Raw genomic sequence first — 20,281 nt, 5'->3', positions numbered from 1 at the left:
GACACTGGGGCACTACTTACGCTAGGGTTAAAACCCAAAGCCCATGCTGCAGTGAACCACAGGAAAGAAAGTCAGCTGAGCAAGAAGAAGCATTGACCAAGGAAGCAATGCCCATTCAGAACTGCCCCCTGGCTGCCCTGAGAGTTCCTCCTGAAATCAGCCTGCTTCTTAGCAGCCAGACTCACCTGCCGTTTGTCTGAGCGATCTTACTCCTAAGAAGGAAAGGAACATGACAAATCTACATGCACAAAATATTTGTATTCCAGGGAGGAGAAAATGGAACAATACGGCACAGATAAATACATTTGTGGGTGGTTTACTGGCTGGTCATCAGAACTTTCTATTACAAAGACCATACTGACATGGAAAAATCTTTACAGAGCTAAGTAGGAAACTCAGCCTGCAAAATGCTGGACACTAATGTGTTTATATGCCTTTCAAACATACAAAGAGAACGAGAGCAGACGATAACACGTTGCAATGCCACCGCTCGCTGAAATAGAATAGCCGTATAGTAGATGATGGTTGTTTTGTTTTCTGTTTTTTTTTTTTTTTTATCAAAGTACCTCTCTGGCAGCGAACATGCTAACAAAGCCGGGAGCTGGCAATCCCAGCATCTCTATAGAGTTTGCTGTATAACCCTGTATTATGAGACGGGAGAATATTCTTGGAATGAATGACCTCCCCCCCACATACCTCCAGGAAAGCCATGGCCACATCATCTTCTTGGAGCAGGTCCCCGTACATGGCAGCCCACTGCAGAACCAATCGGATGACCCGCCTCTTGTTGTTGAGAGCATAGTCCATTCTCTCCTGTTCTGTGCCTTGAGAAGGCTGTGCGTGGTAAGTGCCAAGGAGTCAAGGAAACCACAGACAGAGCTACTGCCCACCCAGTTCTGTGTGCTACTGGCAATGCAGAGAGTGAGAAACCCCAGCTGTAGACGGCTGCGATCTCCTATGTTGGTCCTCAAGGAGGCTTCCCATCATAGGGTCTGAAGCACACACATACACACTCTTGGGAACTCCGGCACACTTTCCCCCTGATAGCTGATGGAGGAGTTAGACTATAGACTACATAGACTAATGTGTTGACAAAGATTCCTGTCGGCTCTACTTTCAGCTCCATTCCCCCTGCCTGCCCTCTACCCCGCCCTTCACCTCTCAGGATAGTAATGGGATTTCCCATAGCTTATTTCTGGCTACTTTGCTTTATCCCGTTGGGTCTCATAATCGTACCTACATCTTTAGGATCCCCTTCTTTACATGAATTTCAATTTCACTTTGCTGGGTGGATGCCCTTTCCTGCCAGGACCATGTTCATATGAGCAAGCAAGGTGGGGGTAGAACAACTCACTTGGTATCAGGGAGAGAACACCTTTATATAATCAGCCCCTGATGAGGGCGCCAGACCCTCCTGTACCACACCTTCTTCTCTCACCTAGAGCCACATCCTACATCATTGTCAGCTTGGACACAAATGGCCAGCCCTCCGGTGCAAGCCCTGTGAGGCTTGGGCTGATGCTGTTTGCCCTATGCTCTATACCAGGCCCAGTGCCATGACCTTCATCTCAAAGTTTGACTTATTCACCAATAGGACTCAACACTTTGTTGAGTGCCCACCACATGTAAAGGGCCACGATGTCATTGACTCTCGTGTGAGGATGATACAAGTATTTTAGACAGACTTTTCCTTTTTGAGTGATTTATAGTAGCGCATATCGTCATCACCTAGTTCCTAAAACAACTAGAATTTATAGTTTATGCCATAAACTACACCGGAAGGACCCTGGCGGAGCTCTCTTTCCCACCTGTGTAGGAACCGTTGTTTCCTTTCTGAGAGTGAGCAGAGCAACACGAAAGGGCTATGATGACCTAGCGACAGGGCACCGCTGGTTTCGAGTCCAAGACTCCCAACTCCAGATACAGTTGTTCCCATCGAAGCACATTCCTCAGCCTTGTCGCAAGCCACGAGACCGCCCCCATCCTAGCTGATGGCCAAGGCTTAAAAGGCAGCTTAGAAAACTGCCTTGTGGCAGGACTGCGGCCCGGAGCTGAACCAGAAAGGGCCTTTCGGAGAGAACCATAAATAATCATGATCAAGGGGAATGACAGGACCTTAAAGCAAAGGTTTACTGCATGTAAATGGGTTGCAAAATGGCTTTCATAAATTGAGCACGAGATTCATAAAAAAGAAAATTGCTCAAGCTGTATTGCTACAATTCTCTCTGAGCTTACAATAAAAAGAGGGAAGACAGATCACTTTATGTGAAAATTATTTCTTTTCTGATTAACCCTTTGGTCTCTTGAATATATGTATACACACACATATACATAAAAATGCATAACTTAGATTTTCTTTCTTAAGAATTACAGCGCTGGTTATAAAGTCGTGTGGCCATCGTATACGGCAGGCGTCAGCACTGTTGGGAGTGACTGACGAAACTCAGATACTGGTTGGCTCAGCAGAGGCTGAGAATCTGGACTTGTGCCCTTCTGTTCCCACTGTCAATTGCTTTGATTTGGAGTGAGTCACTGGGAACTAGACTTCCGTTTGTTCACCTGCGGGACGAGGTGAGATGAGACAACTTCCAGCTTCTCTTCAGATATATTTAATGACACCTGCGTGAGGCTGATCCAAAGAGAATGAGAGACCACAAACCAATAAAGCATAACACGGTCTCTTTTGCTTAATTTTAACAGTAACCCGTGTGTCGTGTGGTGCTAGTTTTGATATGGTATGCTCCCACTAAGATTCAAGTCTAGGTTTCAATTCTCTAACGCAACAACACCACAAGGTGATGTCTTTTAGGGACGTTAATGTCTTTGTGGAAAGACTGTATGACTTCTCAGGAATGGATTGGTTCTTTCTAGAGTGAACCATTGTGAGGCATGTGAACTCCTTTCTTGGCTCCCTCTTTACAATTCTGCCATTTGCCCTTCTGCTTAGAGCGGGATGATGCCTTTGGCAGACACTGAGCAGATGTGGCCCCCTGGAACTTCCAGCCTCCAGAACTGGGAGCTAATACAGCTCTTTTCCTTGTAGCTGCCCCAGTGTCTCGTGTTCTAGGGCAACAGCAAAATGAATCTCAACTCAGGAGGTAGGAAAAAACTCGGCTTAGGCCAGGCTTTGCAGAGTTCCATTTTAAAATTTCATCTTTGGAGTCAGTAAGATAAAGTAAGAATGGCTAAGTGTGGGGTCTGGTAAGTATGAGGTAGTAAACTTATGAAATCCAATAGAGTGTGTTTTAAAGCCCCTGCTATGCTGGGCTTACTCCGAGCTCTCTCTACGCCAGCTATCGTGACTTCAGGCTGTTCCCACTTCACTCTTCCCCTCAACCCAGGCCTCTCTCTCTCCACTTCGCTAGGACTAAGTGATATCGCCTATGGAAAACATCTTTCTTAAAGCCCTACACTGTTGAAGTGTGCATATATTCTTGAACGCGTCGTTTCAACTTTAAGAGAATGTCACACTATGTCCTGTCTGATCAGACTCTTTAAAAAGATTTCATTATACATGCTGTATGATTTCGAACCACTCGAAGACGGCGACCCCATACAAAGGAAAATGGAAGCAACTACGGAGCTGCTGTACGGGATGGGAGAGCTGCCTATCTCCTACCCTATCGCTATTGCTAGGTTACAAGTCACACCTGGCTTTACATGGGTTCTGGGGACCTGAACTCCATCCTCCTGTGTTCACAGTAGTCATTTTGGTAATTGAGCCATCTCCCCAGGGCCTGGAATCTGTTCCCTAAGGGACGCAGAGAAGACTTCATAGGTAATAAGCTAGTGGTTTCTGTTCATTCCCACAAAAATCTACCCCAAATTTGAGAAGGGTTGATGGTCTGGAAGAAAATATATTGTTTAAATGGCCAAACTTGTCACTTATACGCAGCTGGCTTCAGATGGGGCAGGTATTATAGTTTCCATAGCCTTTTGATAGCAATTCCTTCAACTATCAAGAGACAGAGCAAGATTAAGCGATTTCCCAGATTTTAACAATGAAACTCTTAGGACTGGGGCTCAAATTATCACATCCCTACAATAGTCTTCCCCCATGTAATATTTCATGTGATACTCACTTCCTTAGCAAACATGTGCTATGTAGTAGATTTAAGTCTGTTGGGAATCAGGAAAATTCACTGGAGATGGAGAGAAATGTACCCGAATTCTCAAAGCATGCCCAGACCATACAAAAAATAAAAGTACAAGTGCTACTGCTTGCTTGGGTAAACTGAGTCAGGGAGGCAGGAGCTGCTAATGTCTGAACTAACATCTGCACTGTGTTCATTGCTGTCAGCGTCGCCATGACTAAGCCAACCCTGTCACATCTACCAGCTCTTCCAGTTCCGGCCCCAGCCTTCTCTCTAAAGGGGAGTGCGCTGCAGGCAGGAGCACCGAGTCGGAACCCTTAAGAGCCAGGTCCAGGTTTTAAAGTCACAGTGGATCTCCACATTTACTATTTGGGGACTAGGCCCAAAAGAGACTCAAAATGCTGGTTGGGTAACTATCTTAAGTCAATACACCATTTGGAAATACCAACACAGAATGTACTTTCCCCAAAAAAATTACTTCAAAAATATCACAGCTTCTCCAGACTTTTATCCAAATGACCTGAAATCTTTCTCTGCGAAGATGTCAAACACAGCTCACAGAGCTGTTTCTAAATCAGTTCCCAGTGATTTCAATGCTACCAGGTACAGGAAGTCCACGCAGATGTCAAAACATCTGGCCCATCTCTTAAACGGGAACTTTCAGTATCAGTTGCCGAATCTACAAGATGACAAGTAAGCCCTCAGGGCGGCTGTCTCCATGGGAGAGGACCAGCTGGTTCGGCACTGGGTCCTAGGGCTGCGGACAGACCGGGTGTGTGCTCAGGGTTGAGAACGGAAGAGGTGCAGGCCGGAAGGCAGGCCGCACTCTTTTTACTCTTCCCGACAGCAGGCTTGATGTTCCATTGAGTCATTTTCCTCACGCCGGCTCTGCCGTTCAAACACTGTAATTATTTCATATATTTTTACCTAGTTATTATCTTACTCACCACAGGCACCTGTAATTTTTCTGTATTTTTTTTAACTGCTCATTTACTTATTCTTAATTCAGCTAATAATGGTGCCATGTATTAAAATTATCACAGGGAAAGTAAGTGAAAACCTCCTAGGATGTGGAGACAGCAGATTCATTACAGCCTACAACGGGGAATAAAATATTATGTATACTTTTTGCAGTAAGTACATGCTAATTATGCAGCTATTTATAAAACACTTATCAACATTCAGACTGATACTCCTCAATGTTGTTGTTTTCGAAAACCCTGCTTTGCATACAAGATCTCTGCTTGCAACCTGAAAACAAACTTTGGGGGTCACCTGCCCCCCGAGGAGGCAAAGCTTTAGCCGGCCTTGCCCGGTGCCAAACTCCTCTCACGATGGCACGCTCGTCATGGCGGTATTTAATGGGATGCCAAGGTTTATAATGTGCGTTCACACACAGAGCCCCATTTGATCTTCATGGCACGCCGGAGAGTGGGGAGGGCAGGGATAATTCCTCCTATTATACCGAGGGTCACCTCGGGGTTACACATAATTGCCCATGTGGTTGGGAAGCTGCGGACCTTCCACATGACCTTCTGGCTTCAGAACACTTGCTCTTCCCTCTCTGACCTGGGACCTCTTTGCTGCCTGTATGCCCTGGGGAGCAGTTCAACACTCTGGCCACTGTCCTTTTCTCAGATGGATGCTCAGGCTCTAGAATGGGATGGCCAGGTTCACACGTGAGCTGTCTGCATAGATGCTCTTCGGTTAGCTTCAAAGCCAAGGGTGGAATGGGCTAACGTAAGACGTCAGGCCTACTTCTGCAGCAGATGGAGTGTTAAGCAGACCTTAGCCATGGTACTTCTCGCTGCCCTACCTTTGGACCGACTCTAATCAGTGACCCTGTTCAGACCAACACACATTGCTCCTGTGTTTATGTGCAACTGCTAACTCCAGGCTTCCAGAAGCATCTACGGTGCTGTCACTATCTTTACACATCTCTCATTTTCTTGCTTAGACTGGTTCTCCTTCGTTGATTTTCAGAATTTCTGCCTTTAGAAGCCCCTGCCTCTTAGGATTCGCCTTTCAAGTTTCAAAGGCAGGGTCTGCACTGACTAGGGTTCACACTTTCTGTTAACACTGGGTGAAATTGGGAGCACCTTTGTATACTGCCTAATCTCAGCTCTCCTACCGGAAGAAGCAGGTTGAAGAGGCCACACCCCACAATGCTGATATGAGCTGAGAAAATGTCTTTGAGGAACTTTGCTGCTTATCTTCCAAGACGGTTGTTTCCTTCAAATCAAGGCATCACGTTCATAGCAGCAAATCAACATTTCCTTTCCAGGAAGAAATCCTCAAGCTGCATGACTGCCGAGGGGAAGTGTTCTGAGGGCGATAGACAGACAGACTTTCCCAGAATTAAATAGGGGTTATAATGTATTCAGCTTCCAGGAAATTGAAGTTGGCAATTTTTCCTTTTAGAAATCTAAAGAGGGTCTGGGGAGAGGGCTGAGAACTTAAGAACACATCTGCTGTTCCAGAGAACTCAAGTTCAGTTCCCAGCACCCACACTGGGCAGTTCACAACAGCCTGGAACCCCAGCTCCAGGGGTATCCAATGCCTTTGACCTCCATGGGTACCCACACTCGCTTGCACATACCCATATGCAGACATACAAATGCACATAATTAAAAATAATAAGTCTTAAAAATAAATCTAAAGAATGTCCCCGAAAGCTCACTTCATCTAAAGACTATGAACTTAACTGCTTTATTAATCTTCTGTCTGCGACAGAAACAAGCTTTGATACGCAGTCCCGTTGAGAGGCCCAGCCAATTCATAAAGACAACATTTCCTGATCAGGTACACAGAGCCATGACTGATGGGGACACTGTCTTCTCAGAACGAGACCCTGTTATGTTTGTTTCTATATAGGAACAAGATACATAAAAAGACAGTTTTAGCTAGAACTTAGTAGCACATCTATATTCCATTTTGCCTTTTTAATTTGGGAAACTAAATAAATTACTTTCATATCAAAAGCATAAAATTTGTCCTGATACTCAGCCAAAGAAAATTAGTATGCTAATAGAAAATATTGAACTAAAATTACTGCTGTATTTAAAATTCTATACATTTAAATATAGCCCATTTATCACTTAGGATCCTTTTAGCTTCAGTCAGAATTCATTCTAAATAACAAAGACTGGTATTCACTGACATAAAAAAAAAAACAAAAACTATTGGCAGGGTAAGTTCCAGACTGGTCCAAATGCTGACGATGCCATCACAGCCCCCACCTTTGTGACTGCAGACTCTTCTCAGGTTTATCCTTGAGTTCTTCACTTTCCTTACCATCCCCAGATGGTTAGTCCTAGAAACTGGGCTTAGAGGCTTCCTGTTCTGTCTTACATATTTCCATTGTTTTTGGCCAGAAACCCAAGAAGCCTTTCTCTGAATGTTCACTGGCCCAGTCTACATGGGGGCCTCGAGATTGTCTGCAAGGGCAGCTAACACTAAGCCTGCCAGCCTGGTCTCCAGTGGTGGCTTACGTACAGGTGAGTCAACCAGAACACTGACTGCCAACAGCTATGTCCCTGTGACATGCCCTTCCTGGCAGTCGTGTTTTCCTTGGTCCTCCCGGCCTCAATCACTCTTCTGTGTCAAAGGAGATAAGTAATACATCCTTTCTTTTGGCCTCGTGTTTGAGAAATGGATATTAGAAAAGCAAACAATATGAGAACACTCAATATCGGGCGGTAGTCATCAAATTTCAAATAGAGTTAACTCCTAGCGGTCATCCACTGGGCTGAGGGCTATGGTAGAGTTTAATCTCAAAATCTCAAAGCAGAAAATGAAGACACCAGGAGAGCAAATTGGTTAAAAAAAAAAAAAAGAACCCCCAAACACTGTAAACAAAACATTCCATCTCTCCCCTTTCCTTCCCCCATTTTCCCCAAATCTTGGCATGTTTTTTTCATAAAACTCTTAACAGTAGAAAGATGTCAGGTGGAGTTTTCTCTTGCTCTTTCCATGGCAACCGGAAAGCTTCGTGGGAACAGTGTTGTGAAAATGGCAACAACCGTTTATTACCAGAAAGATATTCCATGGCCTGGAAAGATATTCATAAAACCTTGTAGTGAAAAAGTATATGAAATGATAACACGGTCCCATTCTTTTATTTACAACTATATATCAGGCTGGGGAGATGGTCAAGCTGACGAAAGCCTTGTTGTATAAGCGTGAGGATGTCAAGTTGACACCTAGCACCTGCCTAAAGAAGCCAAGCATGGTGATGTGTACTTGTAAGCTCAGAGCTGGAAGGTATGGGCAGGTGGATCCCTAGGGCTCACGGACCAGCCTAGCCTAATGACCTAGCCCGGTGCCCTAGTGAGAGACCCTGACTCAAAAACCAGCATGGATGGGTCCTGAGGAACAGCACCCAAGGCTAACTTCTGGCCTTCACATACATACATGTACATGTATGCCCTTGTGTGTGTGAACACACACGCACACACACACACACGCGCGCGTGCACACACACACACAGGAGTGGGAGACAGAATGAGAATTTCCTTAAAAGTATTTATCTACATGTATTAAAAGGATGACTAGAATACACACCGAAATGTTAGTCATAGTTCCATCTGGGAAATGATAAGGTTTTATATACGGGCAGCTTTAATTTTCTTTTTAAACTAAAGGAAAATTGAATTGAATTTTAAATGCAGATTTTTCAAAAGATTTTAAAAGCTGGCGATGAAAAGTATAGAAGTGAACAAATATGATTTTAAGACTCATTATAAAGCACTTGTATTCATCAGGTCAAATCATGTCCAAAGTGTATCTAATGAATAGAGTCTCTCTCATTAGCACATAAAAGGGCTCATATATTAATGTTAAGCTGAGTTCTACCACCTTTTTTTCCATGTTAAAAGCAAAGCTGGAAGAGACACACAATGTGGATTAAGGACAGAAATACGTGTCAGTGGCTCGGGCTTGAATCTTTTCTGTGCTGGTAATTACCTTTCTCAGAGCAAATCATAATTTTTCATTATCCTCGTTTATTGATTTGGAAAAAGAACAGGGAAAAAATACTGAGTACTTCTTTGCAGAGCTGCTGTGAAAAGTCAGGGATGTCAAGCGCTCTGAAAACACTCTGTACTTTACCAAACCCACCAAGTTACAAAATGTGCTTAAGTAATTTCCCATCTCTGTGCCTGTGCTAGGAACGAGGGAGTCAACTGACTTACCTGAGTGCCTATTCAACATCCCTGCTGCTTCTGGGGTGCAGCAAACATGCACACACACCACATACATACATAATGCATACATGCATATACACATACATGTTGCTGTTGCTTTGCCTGATCATCAGCCATTTCTCCATTCATTCTCTCTTGTCAGGCTTCCTCTATAAGCCTATACAGAAAGTCTTTCACCTCCCCTTGCCCAGATGCCTACGGATCGCAATGCCAAGTAGACCCTCATTCCCAAGGATGTGGGAAAGAGGCAAAGGCACAGAAGGTTTGGGGTGGATCTGTCCCACCAGTAAGGCCTTATGTTCCTGCTTGCTCAAGCCCCTTCCTAAGGATCATTGGAATATCTCTGTTGCCAAGTTACCCCATTACCTTCGGATGGGTTCCTTTCTTCCTTAAGTTGGTCACAGTTGGTTTGTGTTGCTTGTAACCAGAAAAGTAGCTCACCTACGGGCCCTGTCCACGTCATCTCCTTGAGAGGAAAGGAGGACTAAAAACTGTAATATACATACCCTTAATCATATATGCCCTGGAGAACAGAGCCCCTCCCCTTTTCTTATTCATGCCTTCCTGGGACATCATCTCCAGCCATCACAGAACAGTCCTCATTAGAATCTCCTGCCCTCAAACGTAAGGCCGAAGCTTTTGCAGCCTAATGTGGTAGCCACTAACCTCATGCCGCAATGTAAACTTAAGACAAGGACAGTTAATCAAATCAAATTCAGTTTCGCAATCCCAGTTTAACTTAGTAGCCACTGAACTAACATTAGATTGAACCGTGGTGACTAGACTATATCATGGCCCAGAGCCTCACTTTCAATCCTCTCCACTTGCAAGGAAAACTCTTTATTAGTTTGTTGGAATATCCCTGGGTTCTCTAGGGAAATATCCAAATGGGATCCCTTAATGGTCTTCACATTCTAGAAACTATTAGAACCAAAAAGGCCTCTTCTTCCTCTTCCTCGCCCTTTTAAAGAAGAATCTTTTAAAGAACCCCAAGAATGTTTAATACAGGTAGAAGTTCTACAAGACATTTTCTTTGATTTAAACAAGGCCCTTTTGTTTTACCCAGCTGAAGCAAAGATAAACCTGTATAAAATGCAATGTATAGTCAAGAAATGTCCTTTTTTTTTTGAGACAGGGTTTGTGTAACAGCTCTAGTTACTAGCTATCCTGGAACTCACTCTGTAGACCAAATTGTCCTTGAACTCACAGAGACCCACCTGCCTCTGCCTGCCGAGTGCTGGAATTAAAGGCGTGCATCATCACTCTCTGGCAAGAAATGTTCTTAAACTGCAATTAAAGGTTATAGAATCACTAAAAATTTAAGTAAGCTTTTAAAGAAATCAATTATAAAGAAACCAAATGATAAATTCCAGAGGAGAGTTGGGGATACTACTCCATGTTTTGAGGGGGGCTCTAAGGTCCACATTTGCAAAGGAATGTAAAGGCTAACTCAACAGAATCTTGTACAGATAAGGTGATGGAATATAGTCCAAAGCTCTTAGAAGAGTGTCTGAAACTCGGAGCTGATCCAAACTAGAATGGTGAAGAGAATTTAAGTCTTCATAGAGCCCGGTGGGAAGGAGGAAGTCAGGAGGTGCCAGGTAGTGTTAGTTACAGCCCTTTCCATAGCCTAACTTTCCCTAGTCTGCTGAGAAAGGTCCCCTATGACTGTGTTGTTTACTTTCTTTCTTCTTCTCCTTGCCAGCACCATCACCCCCACCCCTCTCTGCCTGGGCATGGCATGAGCCTTCCCTCTGGAACTGCTCTTTTCAAAACAAGCCTGCATCATGAACGCTCTGAGTCCCTCTTAAAGGGAGAAGCTAAGAAATGAAGAGACAGGCACAAGCTTCGTGTGGAAGCTTTAAGTTAGAAAGCCAGGGCTTGGCCCACCTGAACTCTCACATTCTTTTGGTTTCTCTTGCTTTAGGCTTACTGGCATGCTAACCACTGAGAAAAAAATAAGGCGTGCTCAGTAGCGGTTTTTATTTTCCTTCTAGCAAATCTCAAAGGTCTCATAATGATCATCACGTATAGAGAGGAGAGAGCATGAAGAGACCCTGAATATGTTAATTTTACTTTACAAAACTGAAGATGAGCCCGAAAGAATACATAATATAGGTAAGACTCATTAAGCTGTCATTACTTGGAAATATAGTTTCCAGGCAAATAAACACCCAAATCTCACTCTCGCAGCTCCCTCCGAGTAATGCATTCAACTCAAATCTCCCATCCCCACATTCTGTTGACTTCAGAGAATTACGGGTGAGCAAGGAAATGAGAATGAGGTAGGACAATTAGAATTCTGAGAAAGGAAAACATGGCATCATTGATTGGCTTGCTCAAAAAAGAAATAAAGTGACAATCTCTTTGAGTATATTTAATTGCTCAAGAAGGGCAAAATGTTTGGGGGTCAAAGCTTTTTTGTGACTTTAGAAATAACGCAGAATTGGAAAATAAACTTTCACGTCTCTTCCAAAATCGAGGGAAACTCCACCCACAAAATTCACTTCTTTTCTTCGGTTTAGCGTTTTGGATGCCTACAATGCCAAGCTCACCAACTGGTTGGCTCACACCATCTTTGAAAAGTTGCCATAAGCTAAATGGAGTCTTTGATCTATCTAGCGGATTGCCCTTAGTCCTGTGTCTTTGTTTTAAGACAATGTTATGTAATGGGGGTGGGGAATCAATCTCAGAAGAAATGTCAGCCTTGCCTTCCTGAGTGCACGGTTTATGTTGGGTTCATCTTTTCTGACATCCGGTTGAAGACTGAATGACATTTAAGGTTTTAAGCAGTAATGAGATCTTTAAGGGACAATTAGTCATGGAGGTGCTGTCCTCTGGATGGATTAATGTCTCTCTCTGAGGGCAGGGCTAACACCTCAGGGAGCGGAGTGATGTCTCACTCTCTGGGACTGAGGAGTCACTGAGAGGACTAGCTGTTCTGAGTGAGGAAGCCACACTTTGTGTTTTGTCTCTCTTGCACATGCCTGCCCACAATTCTGCTTTTGTCATTTAATGCCACAGGGCAAAGTCTTGACAGATGCAGCTCTCTGGTCCCCACAACTTCCATCTTCCAGAACTGTGAGCTATACCAACTTTGTTCTTTATAAACAGCCCGGTGTTGGGAATTTTGTTAGTGCAATGGAGAAGCGGATCGAGACACTGAGGTAAACTGGCTGGTACTTCATACACCTAGTAAAACCATAGACAACAACAGGCAGATGCCCTTCTAACCCGGGAAAATGCTGGCATCTTAGAGTCTAATATGAGTAAAAAGTAGAGCACCACCTAAGCCACGACTTACCTTCGGCAGATGGAACGAGGCAACGGCTGGGTACGTGTGGGGGTTTCTGAGAGTAGACACTCACCACAGCAAAAGGATATTGGGCCACCAGGGCAGGGCAAAGCTGGGTATTTGGCATAAAAACACAGTGCATCATAACAAAGTCGTTTAAAACCGAGTCTGGAAAGGTGAAAAGAGAGGAGATTACGTTCTTGTGGTCATCTCTAGGCAGCAAGAGGATACACCTGTTCTTAAGGGTTATTCAGGTATGCGTGTCTGTGTGGGAATGCCTTATTCTGAAATTAATGATACAAACAAAGCTTGAGATCAAAATTCAATTTCTTAGGACAGCGAAAAAATATCTACAAAAAAAGTTAGCCTTGTGTGAGCAGCTTTGGTCGCTTTAGCCACAATTAATTTTTTTTTTTTTTCTGTGCTGGGACCTTACAAACACTAAGCAACTCTACCATGAGCTATCACACCAATCTACATGCCTAAATATCTATATCTATATATGTTATTTGCATGTTGAACATATTTGTATGTTATTGTACGGGACAGGAGCTCGAGACTGCATTAACAAACAGCCATTTGTCTATTTTATACCCACTTTGTTGCAATATCTCTCTTCTTTTATCTTTGTTTTTACTTCCCTCCAGAAGGAGCAGGACAGGTGAGAGTAGGCTAGAACCTTGGGGAAATGGAGAGAGTAAAAGCACAGAACTGGGGGGCCGAGGGACTCAGCCAAAACAGACACGATAAGGCCTGTGAGCTGTGCCGGAAATGGCAAAAGCCAGCCCATGGATGAGAGCAGCGACCTGCTCTGTGCCGGGTAAGAAGGGAAAGGTGAGAGAAGGAAGGCTTGTCTCAGGACTGAGTTCTATTTACCGCAGAGCCAGCACGCGTGGTGCTTCTTTAGTGCAAGGATGACATTTTGCAGGCCTTCTCGAAGGGAACGAGTGTTTCAGACAAACCTAAAAGCCCCGGAAGGAACTTTATCGAAACTCAGAACCCAAGGTGCTTTTTTTAATTAAAAGGAAAAAAAAAGGAAATGGAATGGGTGGGGGCGGTGGACTTTACCCATCAAGACTTGTGGAACTTTCTGAGTAGGAAATGGGGGAAATGTGAAATTTTAAGTTAGATTTCCAATCCAATGTCTTTAGCTATAGTATACCGCAGAGCCCGAATCTATGGCTAAGATTTAATCACTGTATGCGTAATCAGTGTAGTATGTTGTAAAGTCAAGCTGCCATTCCCTGGTGTCACTGAGCATTCTACGCTGGCTCCTTACGCTCAGTCTGCGAGGGGGCCTGAGAGAAGCTGTCTTGACCTTAGTTACAGAAGGACACTTCTGCTCTGGCTTTGGGGAATGCTTGCCTTTCGTGACACCCAGAAGGTCTGTGCTCCACAGTCGTTTAAATTCTCTTTATTTGCTTATTTGTTCTTGTGGTGCCCGGGATCAAACCCACACCCCTGAACACACTTGGCAAAGGCTCTAGCAATGAGCTATATTCCCAGCCCTGCAGGACTTTCTGATTCGCCAAGGCAGAGATTGGCCACTGGTTCCTGAAGGCTGAGGAGCTGGTCACATCATGACCAATCTCCCAGCACTCCCCTTCTCCCCCTCACTTTATTTTGTTTGTGATAGGGTCTCTCTACATAGCCCAGGTTGTCCTGGAACTCACTAGGGAGAATCAGGCTGGCTTAGAACTCACAGAGTTCTGCCCCACAAGTGCTGGAATTAAAGGCATACGCCACCACAGCCGGTCTCACGTTTCAATGTGGTCTTTCTCTCTATTCATGGACAACAACTCTTGAAAATTTATTTCAAATAGCCATACCCTAGAAAAGACTGTCCCAGTGATTTGCTGACTGATGCTGGTCACAGAAGTCAAAGGCTCGGACGCTCACAGATCTTAAGTAGGAAGGCACACTGATGGTCTGGTACCTCAGGAGGATGTACTGCCACAGCCAGCCGTGTTCATGTCCTTAGTGCATCCAGGCTCCATGTACTCCCTACACTGTGGATCCACAAGTTCCTTCCCACTCTATCCACAATTCATGGACCTGACCTGGAATTATTTTTCGTGTCTGCAGCAGTAATGGGGATTACTTATAAAAAACATCAGGGAAACTGCAGTGAATGAAGTATTATATTAAACGGGACACTGGCCATGGAGACAGATACGCACAGAGGAAGACCATGTGAGGACTCACTGGCCAGTGTGACACTGGGGTGGTACATCCACATGTAGAGAAATACCAAAGATTGCCAAGGGACACCAAAAGCTACTGAGAGGCATGGAACAGACTCGTCAGAGCCCTCCAAGCCCCCATAATGAAATCAGCCTACTACCACCGCCATCTTGAATCCAGAACTGCAGGGCAATCGGAGGCCATTTTCCCGAGCATTAGAGCAACCAGCAGTAAACCAACACAGCTGGCACTTAGTTACACTCTGGAATAAGACCACCACAGAGAGAACGGGTTATCCTTGGGGTGGGCAGCTTCAAATGTTCTATGACAAACTAACGGACACTTTCAGGGTGTGGGTGGAACTGAATGGCATTTTAACAGATGTCTACAAAAGTCTACGCCTAATGAGCTTGAACAAAACCGCATCACAGCTAGGGATAGGTGAGCTCGGCACCACCCAGGGATGCTCTTAGAGAAGGAATGCACCTGACACCCCTCTAAGACTGCCTCGGCAGCACACACTGACAGAGAATTGGGGTTTTCTTCCTCACAATTCCACACGTGGACTTACTGGACATACAAAACTCTCGTGGGCGCGTACCTGTTGCTTCATTCAAAGACGGCTCGAGGCGTATTGTTTCTAAAAAATGCTCTAAAATTTTTTCAGGCGTTCCTGACATCACAGTGTACCTGGACAAGAAATCAAAGGGCATTAATTTTACACCAGTGAGCATTCACGGCGAGAAACAAATTACTGACGTATAGTTTTGAAAACTGAGATACCATATGACTACTCATGACTAGTATGTTCTCCGTGGTGAGGGAGATTGTGTGCACTGCCCAAGAACACAAGAAGGCAGGGGAAAGACAGTCAACAGAAGCGGTTACACAAAATGTTCTTTCTCCCCCCACATGGAACTAGAGGACCATCTCAGAGAGCAGCCCCCACAGCTGGAGCTGAGGAATGCCAGCCTTATTCCAAGAGAGAATGAAAAGTAGTCTATAACCCCTGGAGCAGGACAGGGCCGGGCAGGGAGGGGAGCTGCTGGGGAAAAATGATGGTGGACTGGGTTATCCAGACATGGGTCACTCCTAGAAGATGTCAGTGTCACACTGGATTTCCTTATCGGTTTCTAGAATGTTCCGTCTTTACCAGCTGCACGCTGCTGTGTGCCTTGGAACTCAGCTAATAGTAAACAAAGCAAAACAAAGTCCCCAAGTGCCAATGAGCAAACAAACCCAGAGAGCGTCAGGCATGGGAAATGAATCAGAAATAGGAAACTACATGTAACTTATTCAATGTCAAATTTGAATTACTTTAGGGGGCTGCATTAGTCATTACTTCAGGGGATCTATTTGGGGCACTCTCCAATCAATGAGAGAAGGTTTACTTTGAAAATTGGATGGGGGTTAAAGTCAGAGTGGAGACAGGGGCGACCAGCAAGTGATAGCTGTAGGGGGGCAGAGGACATGAAGATGATGCAGGTGTCAGTCAGAACTCAGACCTGGCCATCCTGCTTGGCTCAGTGACAGAAAAGGAATATCACAATGTAAAGAACATTCTCTTGTGTTTGGAAAGCAGAGACAGAATGGAGCTCAGGGGAACCCTGCTTCCTTTGCTTCTTTACCAATACGCTTTTCCTGCCCATTTGAGACTGGGGAGAAGGTGTGGGGAGAAGACAAGAGCATCTGCAACATCACTAGGGTCTTACCTCCTGCCCAAGGGATGGAAGAGACACGAGAGAATGTGACCCTGTGCATACGAAACAGAGCGAGTAAAACAGCCCCGGAAACAGAACTCAGGGCCTCGTGTGTACCAGGCAAGCGCTCTGCTACGGAGCCACAGCTCAGACATATGAATATGATTCACAGACGAGCTGCCAGGGGAGGACGACATGACCATGTTAGCCAGGAAATGGAGGGGCAGTGGCAGTGGACAGGGCAGCTACACCTGCCTGGTGTTTACTATGCCCCGACAACTAGGTGGGGTCTGGAATAGGTACCCCTGTTTATTCATGCTAGTTAATACTACCTCTGCTCTGCCGGTGGGGAAACTGGCAAGCCTTAGAGAATGTGATTGTGTGTGACTGTTTGCTCGTTTCTATCCAGCAAGACGCTCTGGTGGAGAGAGGCCTGGCCACCAGGAGCTCACTCCAAGCAGGAAATTCCCCACATCACAAAGAGTCTTGCTCTTTGATGGGACTTCCCTGTTCTGTTTGGAAAGCAATTTGTATTTAAAGAAGAGGTCAACGCATTCTTTAACTGAACACCGAGTGGGTCCAGTCACGTCACTTGTTGTTTGGGGAGCCAGATCCGCTGGTAATGCGTCCTTTGTCAGAACTTTAATTCTGAAGCAGTTTGTGTTTACATAACGGTTCTCCTTGTTTGGACTTCCCTTAGGCAGCGTGCTCTGCCTGCTCACACAGACTAACGACCCGCTGGCAAACCACACAGGCTGCCACCTCAATAGAGAGCAAGTGTCTTCTTTAGGCTCTGCCTGCCTGGCCAGTCACACCCCACTGGATCTTTCTTTGGTAACTGACTCCCTCTAGTGGTACAGCTCTGTGGTTTCTTTACCTAGCCTCTAGCTCCACAGAACTCAGGAGTTTGGACGGGGACTGAAGAGAAAAAGAAGGCGTGGAACTTCTAGATGGCCCCAGTTTGACCTAAAACACCAGATTCTGGCTTTACGTCCCACCACAAAGAGGCAGGTGCCCGCTGCTCAAGTCCTTGTTATGTGGGGTCGTTAGTGCTTGAGACCATAGAGTGCAGCTCCTGTCAGGTTCTGGTAAGGAACCTGCCTCCTTTCAGTCAAAAGCACACCCCAGTCGGCTACCTTAGATCAGCCAGCATGGTGTCCTAAACTTGTGAGAGGAAAATCTTTTCCTAATCCCAAGTCTGCATTTAGAACAAACAAAGCAAGGTGCTGGGGGAGGAGGAACAAGAAAGTGGATCTTCCTGTGACCAAGCTGAGAGCATCGCAAGGGAAACCAGTCTAAAGAAAAAGGCAAGTCCCGGAAAAGGACAGTCATCTCAAGGGCTTGTCTTATTACAGTCTCACAACCCAGCACCCAAGCCATGCCACCAAAGGGCATGTCACAGTGAATCTGTCATCACTGCCACTAACTTGATATCCACATTGATGCCACTCTCAATATCTAGTGGTTTGGGCGGAGTCAGGCAGTTTTGGAAGCTTAACGGGTAGACATCAGCTAAGCTGTATTTCTCAGGGGGAAGAAGGTAAATCAGAAAAATAACGTCATTGCTACCAAGAAGGCGATGTTCTCCGAGTTCAAAACTGTATGTCTCTGCAGACATGGTTGTTGGCATGTTATCGAAGTCATAAATTTTACTTACAGGGACTGTCCTTTTAGCTCTGGTCGGTCTTGGAACGTGACCCCTTGAGAGACTAGCTTTCCATTCTTTGGGGAGCTGACTGTGTGGTGTATTGTTTGGTACTCAGTGAGTGACGTTTCATAAATGGCTTGCTACAAAAATGCAGGGTGCATTATTTTTGAATTATATAAGAAATTTGGACTGGATGACAGGACGCAAATGAAAAATTGATATGATACTAAAATAAATGTAAGACACATGGTGTCTTCTTTGATATAACCTTTAGTTCAGCTTTTCATTCCACTGAAATTATAAATTGGAAGGCACCCTCAATAGAAGACTTATAATAAACACAGGCTTTTGATTCCTCCTTTGTATAGGCAAGAGGTAAACAGAGGCCTCAAGGGCACTTTTTGATCAAATGTTTTAAAGTTAAAGAGAATTTTCCAGATAGCACAATTTCCCTGAGACAGTATTAAAGAAGCAGGCATCTACAAATCATCTAGCTGTAAATAAAAATCTTGGAAGTAGCATAAACCCTCACACACACACACACAAAAATTGTTGTTGTCATCTTCCTCAGTAGGCTACAAAGATAACTATCAAAAGTGGATAATAACAGAGATAAAAGAGCTGGGACCATAGCACAGTGGGAGAGTTCTTATCTAGCACTTATGAGACCCTGGTTCTACACCCGGCACAAAAAGAACAGATAGAGGCAAAGATAATTAATAAGCAATAGAGAAATCTGGAAGGGATGTTTAGAGATTGGTAAGCGAGAGAACAGATTCTGACGCAGTTCTTTCTAAGGGCACCCCCTTTAAATTTGCAGCATTTACCACAGAGTGCTGAAGATTCACCATTTACCTAGTTACCACTCTCTCTGTTGCACTTGGTACTGCATGCACACTGATATCAAAACATGCAGCTGTCCCGGTCCCTCGTACGGAAGAGCATGCATGCACCTTCCCACTTACTTTGATTTGCTCTAGGTTGCTGATAGCACCATATATTCACTGAAGAGATAATGTGATATAAAGAGCTGCCATTCTGGATTGTTTTTAAAGAACAACTGTAGGGGGAAACACGCGGGCATGTTCAGATGACTCTCTGAGTATTTGGGGACCAGTGGAGCCAAGGACCCTACCACTCTGTTTTGCTACTGTAAGCTAGAAAGTGAGAGGAGCAGAAAGCTGGTCAGGCTGCACTTCCCTTTAAGGCAGAGTTCTTGGCCTCCTGTGGGTCCCTTTGGGGTCGAACGACCATTTTACAGTGGTCACATATCAGACGCCCTACAGCTCAGATACTTATATCTTGATTCATAAAAGTAACAAAATCACAGTTACGAAATAGCAGTGAAGACAGCTTTATGGCTGGGGGGGGGGGGGCGGGTCACCGCGACATGAGGGCCTGTATTCAAGGGTCGCAGCGTTAGGAAGGCCGAGGACCACTGCTATAAGGAGTCATATGCGTTCTGAGTCCTCGAGCAAACCACTTGCCAACGAGAGCTGAAATGCCTCCGTCCCTTTCAGAGGGGGTTGTTGTGAGGATTCGACAAAATTTGCAAAACATATTGTGCTTATTTAATAATACGTTTCTTCCCGCCTTCTCAAGTGTGTTGACTTATCCAGATGAAAACATCTGAGTCATAGGCTTTTAGTCGAAACAATAGAAACTCATCAGTTTTGGTGAGCGCTCTGATAAAGGGAGCCCCACTTTCCTTGGCAACAAAGGAAAACGCTCTTTCAACATATTATTTGGTGATGTTTCTTGAGCAAATAAACATTCATTTGCTTTTCTTACATACAGATTGAAAATTAATCCCCACTTAAAAACCCAGAAGCCCTGATTTCCTACAGGCGCATTTCTAAGTCTCCTGTCTCGGCGCTCCATTGTGGGTACATTTCATGACACAGTCTGAGGTAGGGAGCTACAGCAAGAGCTGACGCTGAATCCAGCTGGTCTGGGAATGACTCGCGCTAAACAAGAAGCCCAAGAAATTGCGAAGTGAAATTCCTACTTGGTGCTGGCGAGAACGAGGACCCGGGAAGCCCGTGAGATAGCACATGGTTTCTATTCAGCCTCAGAGCTTCATCCGTGATACTTAGTCGCTCTGATAACCAGGTGAAAGTGCTTTTAGAGAAACCTCCCTCGGATATTCAGATAGC

At 44.8% G+C, this 20,281-nt stretch overlaps 1 protein-coding gene across 2 annotated transcripts in view; it reads right to left on the bottom strand.

The window, feature by feature from the left end:
• Positions 1-20,281, bottom strand: part of LOC121439272 (rap guanine nucleotide exchange factor 4) — a 261,927-nt gene that overhangs the window by 32,903 nt on the left and 208,743 nt on the right. For both annotated transcript variants that reach the window (XM_041639726.1, XM_041639727.1), the window contains 3 exons: positions 15,379-15,467; positions 12,683-12,761; positions 697-847 (listed from right to left, as the gene is read on the bottom strand). In XM_041639726.1, coding sequence (XP_041495660.1) covers positions 697-847; positions 12,683-12,761; positions 15,379-15,467 — 319 coding nt within the window. The remainder of the gene's footprint in view (positions 1-696; positions 848-12,682; positions 12,762-15,378; positions 15,468-20,281) is intronic.

The sequence above is a fragment of the Microtus oregoni genome, unplaced genomic scaffold, assembly GCF_018167655.1.
Source record: "Microtus oregoni isolate MIOR12 unplaced genomic scaffold, Mior012 000060F_ref0000265, whole genome shotgun sequence".
In the NCBI taxonomy this organism is placed as follows: domain Eukaryota; kingdom Metazoa; phylum Chordata; class Mammalia; order Rodentia; family Cricetidae; genus Microtus; species Microtus oregoni.
The sequence above is the reverse complement of the archived record's forward strand: the minus strand, read 5'-3'. Positions and strand labels throughout refer to the sequence as shown.